The 13069-nt window shown below is 32.9% G+C and overlaps 1 protein-coding gene across 1 annotated transcript; it reads right to left on the reverse strand.

Moving 5' to 3' along the window:
• Positions 1–2474: 2474 nt before the first annotated feature.
• Positions 2475–7456, reverse strand: LOC112029593 (disease resistance protein RUN1). Its single transcript, XM_065778515.1, has 6 exons — positions 7440–7456; positions 4758–5871; positions 4379–4654; positions 3309–4259; positions 2571–3223; positions 2475–2478 (listed from the first exon to the last, which is right to left on the reverse strand). The coding sequence occupies exons 1-6, from the start codon at positions 7454–7456 to the stop codon at positions 2475–2477; spliced, it is 3015 nt and encodes a 1004-aa protein (XP_065634587.1).
• Between the last annotated feature and the right edge of the window lie 5613 nt (positions 7457–13069).

A 13069-nucleotide genomic window follows, 5' to 3' on the forward strand; every position in this document is an offset into this window, starting at 1 on the left:
TATCGGAAATGTTAATAAGCTTGACTAAGTTAAGCGAAATGATAATTTATATAATCTACACATTTTTATACACAACTAAAAAAGCAACTAAAAGCGTAACTTAAAATCATGATTCCAATGTCAAAAATCGTGATTTGAAGTCATGATTTTATTTTTAATGTTTTAGTTGTATGTAAAAATGTGTGAATTAAGGCATGTGTAATAAGCACAATTTAGTACAAAAGAAACTATTTATTATTCCATGTTTTAATTTACGTTTGTTAGGTCAAAATTATTACATATTGGCAACCCATATTTAAAATGTTTGCAAAAAATAAATTAAAAAAAAAAAAAGTTCTCATGTTCTCTCTTACATGTTACATATTCCATAATCATCAATTCACCGCTAAGTTAATAAACATAAAAAAATAAAATAAAATAACAATTATTGAAATGGTATATTTCAATTTTGTTAACAAAGTGGTCATGTTGAACCTATGTCAAAGATTGAAATTAGTATTGTCTTGCACCACACTTTCTTTAAAGGGAAAATTACAGTTTTTATCCAAAATTACCTTATTTTACACTTATCTCATGAACTAAGAGAATGCATGAATGGTTCCCTAAACTAAAACTCAAGTAACACTTTATCCCCTCCCATCTATTTCCCAATTAAGTTGGATAGAAAACTAAGTCACACGCAATTCACATGACACGTGCTTATGTGGAACCCCTTAAAATGACCGAATTCCCCCCTCATTCACTTAAAACAAATCATCTCTCTCATGTCTTCTTCCTCTAGGCCATTACCATTCATTTGAAACCCTAGAAATCCAAATCAAAACACAAATTTACTTTCAACAGAGACCAAATATAAAACCATGGAACCATACCCAATTCCCACTCCTCAAACCTCAAACAAAATACCCAAATCCTTACAACCAATAGAAAACCCAATCCCCAAATCAACCAAGACCTAAACCAACAAAGGACCAAACAAAAAAAGAAAATAGATAAATAAAAAAAAAATAAAAAATAAAAAACATAAACCATGAAATAGAAAAGAGAAATGGTATGGCTCGCCATGACTAATAACCACTAAGGATTGGGCAAGGGTTTCAAGTGGGGGAGAGAGAGAGAGAGAGAGAGAGAGAGAGAGAGAGAGTGTGTTTAATCTAATGCAGGTTAAAAGAAAAAAAAAAGGAATCAAAATTAAAGAGAAATAAAAGAGATAATCAGTTTCTACAGAAAAAAAAAAGAAAAAAAAAAAGAAAAAAAGAAGAAGAGATAAGTGTGATATGATTTCAAAGGTTTATTTGTTTTAAGTGAATAAGGGGGGGCATTTCAGTCATTTTAGGTGGTTTCACATAAGCACGTGTCATGTGAGTTGCACATGACTTAGTTTTCCGTCCAACTTCTTTAGGAAATAGACAAGAGGGGGTAAAGCATTACACAGATTTTAGTTTAGGAGGCCTGATAGTGCATTATTGTAGTTCAAGAGGTAAGTGTGTGAGTTATTACTTATGGTAGAAAAGTGTAATCTTCCCTTCTTTAAGTTTCCCCAAAGAGAGAGAGAGAGAGAGAGAGACCTGCAAATATGGTTTAAACCAAGATTCAAGGCTGCTTGACATCTTACTTCCACATTGGCCATTAAAAAATGGTATGCCTAAATAAATAGGTGAGCGATCTGAGTTTCTTGAAGTGCCGACTGCATTACTGTGAATTTCCGGTGTACACTTCTCTTGTATCTTCTCTTGTATAGCATTACTTGGTAGAAGCTTAGGCATATGCATGGCGTGAGGCCTCCTGCAAATATCAAAAAACATTTCGAATTTCTTACCTATTACATTCAAGTGTGGTAACAAAATCTTGTGAAGTAAACTTTAACCTTTCCGGTGTGAAAGTGCAACAAAAATCTTCTCCATGGTTGCAGCCCTGCAACTTTCCAAGTTGATCTATAAGATTTAGGTAAATAGCTTGATGATAGACCTCTGAAGTCCCTAACATATACTCCACAAGTGTTTGCACAAACTCTTCAACATTTTTCTCGTATACAAGACGGATTCCACACATTCCAATTTGCACACCTGGATTATCGCTTTCAAATAAAGCCCCAATGTGACTGCACCGATTCATTCCAAAAAGCAGGCGTGGTATGTAAAATACCAAAAGTCGTTGTGATGATTCATCAAAAACGTCTCTAGAGAGGGGAAAGGCCGTGTAAGGTGCAAAAGAAACTCCATCACTAGCTGAAAGACTAGAAAAGCGAAGCAAAATTGTTGAATTTGTTGAATCCTGTTTGTAACCGAAAGCATCTCCTTGCTTCCCAATAGTGTACAAAGCATATACCGTGAACCCCAACCATCTTGAATTATCATGCAAATCTGGAGGCAACTCCATTTTTATGTATGGCCCAAAATTTTGATAGCTGAACCAGTGTGGTGGTCTTGCAATCTGAGGAAAGATATAATCATACCAGTGGTTTCGTGCCAAATCTACCTGAAAAAATACATAAACATACGGCATATGAGTGAGACATGAAAACAGTAAAAAATAAGGAGTTCAGTGATGCATAGGAAGAGACCTGATACAATTTTGAAAGCAGTGACTTGAACTGTGTTTTCAGCCTGGGGTTTGACTCATTTTGGCCATTAGACTGACTGGATTCAACCTCATCAACGTATTGGGGATTACCCATATGATATGTTATGAATTTTTTTTCACGTAGACAGAGGTCATCAGGGCTCCCGAAAGTTTCTTGGCTTAATTTTTCTACAAATTCTGCCATATCTGTCTCATATAGAACACGTGCACCACACATTTTAATCTCAATATCCTGGCTGTCGGTTTTGATCAAAGGGCTAATGCAACTCCGTTCATCTAAATATTCTCTGAACCTCTCGTGCGATATAAATAGCCAAAGCCCAAATGAACCACCATGGAATTTTTCCTTAGGGATATTATAGACTAAGGGACAATCTTTAAGGCCACCATCCAAGTCCAAACGACAAATAAATTCATGGTAGTGTTTTGAATCCTGACCAGGAGAAACGTCGTTCAAATTCGCAACTTCAAAAATGACACATAAAGCAATTCCTTTCCATCTTATTTTATTGAACTGATCAGGTGGTAGTTGGATTGGTACAGAATCTACAGATGACTTAGAACTCCGATGGTTGAACCAATCTGGAAGTTCGGTTTGAGGAACAACACTGTAAAAGCCTTCAATTTGATGAATTTGCTCCTGCAAATATTTAAGGGCAAAAGTAAAAAATATGTTCAATGCAGGTGTGTGTGCGAGAGAGAGAGAGAGAGAGAGAGAGAGAGACCTCCATGAATCTTTGCCATAATGCCTGGAAATGTATATCCAGCAAAGAAATCTCAGTAATTTTGCCACCTTCATCATCAGCCAAGTCAAGGCAATCAATAAAAGTGAATCCTGCTTCACCCGAAGTCCAAACAACAACTTGATTTTTATAATTTTCAAGTGAAATACATCCTCGTGCTGAAACAAACTGTGTACTTATAGGAATATATGGTAATGATTTAAGCTTGCCACAATGATCCAACAGAAGAAGTTTGAGCTCAGAAAGTTCAGAAATGCTATCAGGCAAGCTTGTAAAATTATTTTTTCTCAAATTCAGAGACTTTAGCGAGGACAAGCAGCTAAGATCATCAGGGAAAGCTCCGTCCAACAGATTACAGTCACTCAGATCTAGAGATACCAAAGAGCTTAATCCTGAGAACGGGTTGGGCAACAAAAGGCTGATGGGCTCTGATTCAAGACATGAAGCAATGGAGAAACAATAGGTCCATAAATTAAGTGTAGCACAAATAAGATTTATGAGATAAATGCCTGGGAAAGCGTGTTTTGGCTGTTGACCCTTACAACCTGATAGAGTGAGAATTTTAAGAGACGTCAAACTGCAAATGACACTAGGAAAACTCAAAAGGTTTTTGCAGTCTTGAAGATTCAATACAGACAGACCAGTTAGGTGCTTGATTGATGATGGTAGTTCTTCTATGGAAGTCCCATCCAAATGAAGCTCCAACAAGCTTGTCATATCTGTCCCAATCTCTGGAAACTTCTTGAGTTTTGAACAGCCAGATAGATTTAATAGAATAAGTTGCTTAAGACCTCCAACAGATGGGTGCAACTCATGCAAACTTGAACAACCTTGAAAAATCAGCCTTTCGATATTTGGGAATCCAGTGAAGTCAGGAGTCAGAATTAAGTATTCAGAATTACTCAAGTCAATGAGCTTTAACCTGTCCATGTTCTGTGATAAAACAATAAGCAAATATAGAAATTAAGCAATCAAGAACCTAATCTTAAAAATAAAAAATAAAAATAAAAATAAAAAACCAAAAGAAAAAACTGCAAAAGTGGAAATCTTACCCTAAATTCCTCTGGAAGTTGCCGAATACGACTGCGATGCATTATGAGCTCAACAAGTTTGCCTGGCTGAAAACTCCTTGGCAATGATTTCAAAGGATAATCATGCCATTCCAACAAACGTAACTCATTAGAAAGATTACTGAGACCATTACAAAGGCGCACCTTACAAATTTTGAGCAATCTTAGTTTATTCATCTTTGAGAATGATTCAGCATTCACTTCTTTTTCTTCATTTGGAGTCAATTTCAGCACCATGCCTTCTATTTCGTTTGTTCCCTGGTAACCAAGAATAATAAAATTAGCATAAGGAAAGATATAGCAAAAATTTACATGAATTGTAGAATTATATACTTCTCTAAATATATCTCTATCCACTTACATTATTGTTCTTTAATACATCAAGGACATCATCATGAAGCCACAACCTACTACATTTTCCAGTTTCCTTTTTCTCACGAACAATTTCCCAACCCAGTTGTTGTAATAAATTATGCATCCACAATTTCTCACCTACTATAGTAATCAGAGATTTGTCTTTGAGACTCCTTATATTAATGTGGGAGCAGCAAACTGATTCTAGTATATCAGCTACACGATTCCAGTTCTCCCCATTAAAGAAACATGCAATATCCAAAAATAGCTCTTTCTCCATGGGGCCCAGTCCATTAAAAGCTATTTTAAGTTTCTCAATAGTTTTTCCATCAGGAATTGCATTTAGTTGAGTCCGAGCACTATCCCATTCCCTTTTTGTTGTTTTATCAGACAAAAAGGCACCCAAAACTTCTAGAATCAAAGGAATGCCTTGAGCATAATTGACAAAATCATTGCACAAATCCTTTATATCATTTTGACAAGGATGTCTGTGGAAGGCTTTCTGTTTAAAAAGTTGTAAAGCTTCGTCATTATTTAGTCCTTTAACCTTACATAGAGTAATATCTTCTTTTTCTAAGAACCCCATGTGAACTTGATAGCTCGCCAACAAATGTTTATCGTTTGTAGTTATAATGATTCTACTTCTTGGACCAAACCAATCAGGCTTTCCTACTAAATTTTCTAATTGTCTTGTTTTACTCACATCATCAACAACAATAAGAACGCTTTTATCACCTAGCCTATTTCTAATCACTTGGGTTCCCTTCCTCAAATCTCCTTTAGTCTTCAACTTCATATCATGAAGGAGTTGATCTTGTAACTTCTGTAAGCCATTTGGATCTTCAGAAAACTCTCTCACATTTTCAAGAAAACTGCAAGCATCAAATTTATGATGGATCCTCTCAAAAACTACTTTTGCAAGAGTTGTCTTGCCCATTCCACTCATCCCATATATCCCAATAAAGCGAACATCTTTGGACTCTATATCTAGATATAAATTCATTTCCTCAACCCGAGACCTTATCCCAACAAGACCGTGAACACTGTCTTCATGAGGTGTACTATCAATCAATTCAGAAATCCGCTCAACAATGTTTCTGATAAACTCTACCTCGGACAACCTATAAGAATGACATAATCTTTGTGTCAAAAACAAACCAATTAGAGATGTAAGCTGTTTTGCGTCTTCACTAGAGAGCTCTAAAATTGAACTAAACTACGTGGTCGAATTTGATCAAAGTGAACTATTAATTTTCCACCCAAAAAAGGCTTTTTTTTTTTTTAAAGAAAAGCAAGAACAAAACGTCTATGAATTTTATTTTTATTTTATTTTATTTTGGAAAATACTATAATTTTATTGAAAATTCTGATTGGCTTTTTGAAACCTAGATGTCAACCACAAGTAAATCTTAAATGTCATGCTATGAAGTATGAAAAGTATACAATCAGTACTTATTAATGACCCAAAAACCATCTTGATTTCATGATCCTAAGCAGCAGCCCATAAGAATTGTTGACGCCTGGCTTGAATGGATGCCCAGACTACACATGAGGTAGCAGCACATATTGGGCCATCTATTCTTATGTGAATGAAGAACTCAAACAAGGTTGCACTCATATTCTTGAATTTAAATTTGAATTTGAATTTTGATTTGAATTTAAATTTGAATTTAAATGTCTAAAATCTTCAAAATTGATAGCATACCATCAAAATATTTAAAAGAACCAAAATAACCTATGACTATAAAATGACCAAAATACAGTTGAAACTCTTTTTTTTTTTTTTTACTTTGAATATATCCAAAATGATTGAAATATTGCTAAAAATTTTTAAATAGCCAAAATACCATTTAATCCTCCAAAATGACCTAAATACCTCCTAACTTATAAAATGGGCAATATAACTTTGAAACCTCTAAATGATTAAAAAAAAAAAAAAAAAAAAAACCTAGAAATATTCAACATGACAATAAAATGGGCAATATAACTTTGAAACCTCTAAATGATTAAAAAAAAAAAAAAAAAAAAAACCTAGAAATATTCAACATGACAACAACGTACAACAACATAGCTTTTGTTCCCAACAAATTAGTTAAGGTTAGCCACATATATTCTTTTTCCATTCTATTTTATTTGAAGTCATACTCTTTATTACTTCCTTAATTGACATGTCTCTTTTTACAAATTCTACTAATGTTCTTACTCTATCCTTTTATGTTTCCTCAACTTAAATCAACCCACTCTTTTTTGCCGATGCATCAGTTACTATTTTTTAAACATAACCAAACAATCTCAAGCATCTCTCCCCCATCCTTTCATCAATAAAGATCACGCCTATCTTTAAGCGAATTTCCTCATTTCGAATCTTATATTTTAGTGTATGTTCACTTATCCATCTTTATATTCTCATTTCAACTATACTTATTTTATGAATACATTACTTCCTAACAGCCCAATATTTAGTACCATAGAGCATAGTTGGTCTTATAATAGTCTTATAAAACATTCCCTCTAATTTAATTAATAAGTATTCTACGATCACACAATACACATGATGCTCTTCTCCACTTCATCCATCTTGCTCTTATCCTATGACTCACATTCTCTTCAATCTCTCCGTCTTTATCAATCATTATTCCAAGATTAGAAATTTCTTGCTCTTTAGTATCTCTTAATCGTTGAGTCTTACCGCTCGTTCACCACCATTTCTACTTTTACTAAACTTACATTTCATGTGCTACTTAATCAAAAGTAGCACATTTCTTGTCCTACTTAATCAAAATTTGTTAGATTCTACAGTTGACTCACCAAATGGAATAAAGTCAACTTCTAGTTTCATTGATTAAAACTATATCATCTGCAAAAAAGCATATACTAAGGGACTTCCTCCTGAATCGATTTTGTGAGGTCACTCATCACTAGTGCGAAGAGATATGGACTTAGCATAAATCCTTGATGCAAACCTATAGTGATAGAAAACTCACTTGTGATCTCTCTACTTGTTCTCACACTAGTTACAACACTATAAAGCATATCCTAATCAACTTAATATACTTTAGAGATACTTCTTTCTTTTCCAAAACCCATGAAATAACTTCTCTAGGGACCCTATCATATGCTTTCTCTAGCTCAATAAAAACCCTATGAAGATATTTACATGTCTCTTTATATTTTCCCACTAGACTTCTAAGTAAGAAATTTGCTAGTTGTATTAAAAGAGTGGCTATAGATGTACTTAGAGAATCTAAAGGATGTGAGTGATTGACTAAGGAGATATAGCGTGGGATACGGAGGTTAAGCATCAATTAAATTAAAGATAGAGCTACAAAAGCCTACCTAGGTTTAAGACAATGCTGCTTAATTACGAAAATTCTTTTAAGTGGTGAAGAGGGACGCAAAAAAGGTTGTCCAAGAGGCTAAATGTAAGTCTTATGATAGACTATATAGTGAGTTTGGAGCAAAGGACAGAGAAAAGAATATTTAAAAGCTTGCTAAGACATGGAAAAAGAAAACCAGAGACTTAAATAGTGTCCAGTGCATTAAATATGAAGTATCATAGAGTGCTAGTAAAAGAAGAACAAATTAAAGAGAGATCGAAAAGTAATTTTGATGAGCTTTTTAATGGGAACAGTATGGATTTGAAGCAATTTGGATAACCTAATTGAGAATAGGAACCATAAATTTGTTTGAATAATTAGGATGATTGGAGTAAAGGATGCATTATGGAGGAAGAAAATGGAAAAATCAAGCTTTGGGCCCATGAAATGCCCATTGAAGTTTGTAAGTGCTTGGGTGATGTGGGTATTTGCTGATTGACAAACATTTTTTGACAAGATCTTAAGTGTTACCAAAATGTCTAGTGAGTGGAGGAGTACTTTAGTACCTATCTAGAAGAACAGAGGCATATTTAAATCTATACATTTTATAGTGGAATTAAATTTATGAGCAACACTACGAAACTTTGGGAGAGATTGATTGAAAATAAATTAATTCATAAAACAAACACATCAGAGAATTAATTTGGTTTTATGCCAAGAAGATAGATCAACATATTTGTCTAAATTTCACTTCTCTTATTTGGTCATTTATACTAATTATATAAAAAGAGCCAATGGCTCTAATTACAGTAATTTTGGTTTGTTCAACTTTTGTCTTTTGTACCAAGTCTTTGTCTCTTGTAACAAGCCAAAACAATGAGTTTGGGCTAGAAAGAAAATTTTTTAATATTAAAAAAATTTTATTTTCACAATATTTTCGTAATAAATCATAAGTGGCAAGTTATTATTGACTATTATTGGTGGGAAAAAAATAATTTTAGTGGTGGGTTTAAATTAAAATTATTAACAACATACCACCCAAGATTTGTTGTAAAAATATTGTAGAAATGTTGTAGACATAACCCTTATTACTTAATACTATTACCTAAAAGCCTTCACATAAGGAGATCGAATTGATGAGCTGCTCTTTTTCTTTTTTCTTTTTTTTCTTTATTTCTTCAAGTACGCCCAGTTTGGTTTAAGCTTGTTTTTGTTTTGTTTTGTTTTGTTTTTTTTTAAGATTTTTATATGTTTACTTTGTATTTGCAATGTAAGCTTACATTGTAGAATATAGACACACAAAAAGTGGTAAATATTATACACATTTGCAAATGTGAAGTTGTGATTTCCAACTTGCCTTTGTTGGCTTTAATTCTGTGCCAAATTTGATTGTAATTTCTTCAATCATTTCTCTATATTTATGTGGGTTTAATTGTAAGGAATGAGTGTGAGAGATTGGCGAAGAATCAAGTTTCAAAGAAGATTCAGTGCAGTTTGCAACTAGCTCGCGAGAAGCTCACGAGAAGAGTAACCTGCAAAAGGCCACGTGTGAAGCACATAACTAGAAGCTAAAGTCATGCCAGGCTGTCAAATTTGCAAGTACTTCGAGAGAAAGACCATCTTGTGAGATACTCACAAAAGTCTCTATTTGGAAAGAAAAAAAAAAAGTGCTTTACCAAATTCTTTACTCACATTATAAATATCCCCATTACCCATGAAATGTAAAGAGTGCTTTTCAGAGAGAAAACTCTTGCACAAACACTTAAAAGTTAGAGATTGTTATACCCACAATCATCTATACATTGGGGTAGACTTACCACACTTAATCTGAGTGTTGAGTCAAGCTTTGGTGCCTTTGGGAAGCATAGGAAGGAGCCATTTAGTGGTTGATGCAATCGAGCTGAATTGCGGGATGTGGAAAGCTAGTAAAGACAAGACTTCAAGAAATCCGTTGGTTGTAGGAGTTTGAAGGGCTCAAGTACATAGGGCAGACTAGGTTTAGAGGGTCTTTTGTTATTTGTGTACTCCAATTTTATTTACTAGTGGATCGATTTCAACTTGAAGGGTCGCGGAGAGGTTTTCCACTGAGTTCTTCAAATTTCTCTTCTATAACATGTCTTGGTGTTATCTCGTGTCTATATCTCTCTTCTCTACTCTTTAAGCTTGTTGTTTATTGTTCATTATGGCTGGATATGGCTTAGAGTAGTGTTACTGGTTTATTGCACATATTTACTCTTGTTCCGCACTTGTTAAGTTAGAGTAAAAGCAATCTAGCCGTAACTTTAAAATTAGGGTCTGAACAAGCTCTAGTGTTTTCACACTAATTTGAGCTTTCAGCAAAAAAAAAAAAAAAAATGGTAAATATTGTAAAAAATTTGTAAATGTGTAAAATATTTGCCAATTCTTGTGTCTACAGAATGAATTTACATTGCAAGTACAATGTAAACATAGAGATATTATGAAAATGTTGGGATACATGTCAATTCCTTATGGGTCAAACTAAAATAAAATAAAATAATAAAATATCAACCTGAGAACTAGCGCAACTAAAAATAAAAGTATTGTATCATGAAAATGTCATGACATTTTATTGTTATCACAATATTTTCACAACTATTGAGGTGTAAGTTCATTATATATCAAAATAAGATAATAAAATATTAGACTAGGATCCACTGTGGTTGAAAATAGAGGTATTGTGAAAATGTGATATTTTGTTGCGTTCTTAGATTTTTTTTTTTTTTTTTTTTTTGGTTTAGTCAAATTTGGTAAGCCAAAAAAACATAGACAAAAGTTTTAAAAAGTTGTTGATGTTAGTAGGATGGGGGATAGAATTATGTTAATATAACTTGTCCTAGGAGAAGAATCAAACAGGGAAAAGATTTTTATTGGAGGGGAGCTTAACGGTCATGTTGGAAAAGATTAATGACGGGGCTTTGAAAGAGTTCATAGAGGTTAAAGATATGGAGTAAGGAATGAATCGGGAGATGCTATCCTAGACTTGGCAACTGTGTATTATTTAATATTAACAAACACTTGGTAAAAGAGAGAATTGCGTAGATTTCATCTTTACTCGAAATGTGGGTACGTAGTAGATGTTGTAAATATTGTAAGGTGATATCAGGAGAGAGTGTAGCCTCTCAACATAGGGTGTGGGTACTAAATATTTGTATTAGAAGATGGAAAAAAGAGAGATATTAGACAGAGAAGCCCAAGGATTAGGTGGCGGGGTTTGAAAGGAGAGAAACAAGTTATGTTTAAAGATTACTAGTTTCGGATTGCCCCTTTGAGTGAGAAAATTAAGATAAAACTTCCATTTAAAGAAGAATGAAACCATGTACTTAAACTTAGAGTAACTATTTTAATATATGATTATTTATTTGCCATGATAGTTTCTTAAAACTTATTTGCTAAAGGCAGTATTCACTCACTAAAGACTTTTAAGAGTGATAATATATATTATTTTCTTCCAATAATAAACAATTGAGTTTTGCTAAGACATTGTCAAAATATTTAAATTTTTGCAATGAATAATGTCATATACTACAATTGAAGGTCTTTGTCAAATACTTGCAATTATCCACAATAAATATTTTGTTATTTATACTTCATTTTTTATTATCTTACATTTTATGAGTCTAGTCATGATATTTAACTTAGTTTTTAATGAATACTATTTTAAGTAAGAAAAGAAAAAAAGAAAAAGAAAAAAAGAAAAAGAGGATAACAGAAGGCATGTGTCATTGAAGTTTCCATTAGATTAAATAAAGTTTAGAATATTTAAACTTGGGAAAATTAACGTTCTCTAGGTAACAAATAGAATACTATATATCGTCATTCCAACTTTCCAAGTATGAGTATCACATAAAATTCAAAATTCCCGAAATTTGTTTTGGGATATTAAAATTTAGTAGAGGTATTTTAAACAATGTACAATGAAACATTTTAATAATCATAAGATTTCAAAATGGTTTAACTAAGAGAGTATCAATTGGGGGTATTTGCTCGGTTTTAAAGTTTAGCGAGGAATGAAACTACCCCAAACTTAAAGGGTCCAATTTTACTTTTTACTTTTGGTGTAAAACTGTTTTTTTTTTTTTTTTTTTTTACTTTAAATTTTAAATAGTGTGTTAAAAAAAAAAATTAGCTTAAGAAAACTATACTTGAAATAGTGAATTNACTATGATAATTTTGGAATTTTTAAGTTTATTTTGGAGGTTTTAAGGTCTTTATTTAGAAAACTAATGGAAATAGTAAATACAATGACAAGGGGAAGAATGGATAGGTTTGAAATCTAGGAAATTGAACATATAGGATAAGAATTATGGTATATATGAAAAGATAACAACAGAATTAGGGTGGTGATAAACATAGACAAAAGTTTTAAAAAAGTTGTTGATGTTAGTAGGATGGGGGATAGAATTATGTTAATATAACTTGTCCTAGGAGAAGAATCAAACAGGGAAAAGATTTTTATTGGAGGGGAGCTTAACGGTCATGTTGGAAAAGATTAATGACGGGGCTTTGAAAGAGTTCATAGAGGTTAAAGATATGGAGTAAGGAATGAATCGGGAGATGCTATCCTAGACTTGGCAACTGTGTATTATTTAATATTAACAAACACTTGGTAAAAGAGAGAATTGCGTAGATTTCATCTTTACTCGAAATGTGGGTACGTAGTAGATGTTGTAAATATTGTAAGGTGATATCAGGAGAGAGTGTAGCCTCTCAACATAGGGTGTGGGTACTAAATATTTGTATTAGAAGATGGAAAAAAGAGAGATATTAGACAGAGAAGCCCAAGGATTAGGTGGCGGGGTTTGAAAGGAGAGAAACAAGTTATGTTTAAAGATTACTAGTTTCGGATTGCCCCTTTGAGTGAGAAAATTAAGATAAAACTTCCATTTAAAGAAGAATGAAACCATGTACTTAAACTTAGAGTAACTATTTTAATATATGATTATTTATTTGCCATGATAGTTTCTTAAAACTTATTTGCTAA

The sequence above is a fragment of the Quercus suber genome, unplaced genomic scaffold (assembly GCF_002906115.3).
Source record: "Quercus suber isolate HL8 unplaced genomic scaffold, Cork oak 2.0 scaffold_185, whole genome shotgun sequence".
Classification (NCBI taxonomy): domain Eukaryota; kingdom Viridiplantae; phylum Streptophyta; class Magnoliopsida; order Fagales; family Fagaceae; genus Quercus; species Quercus suber.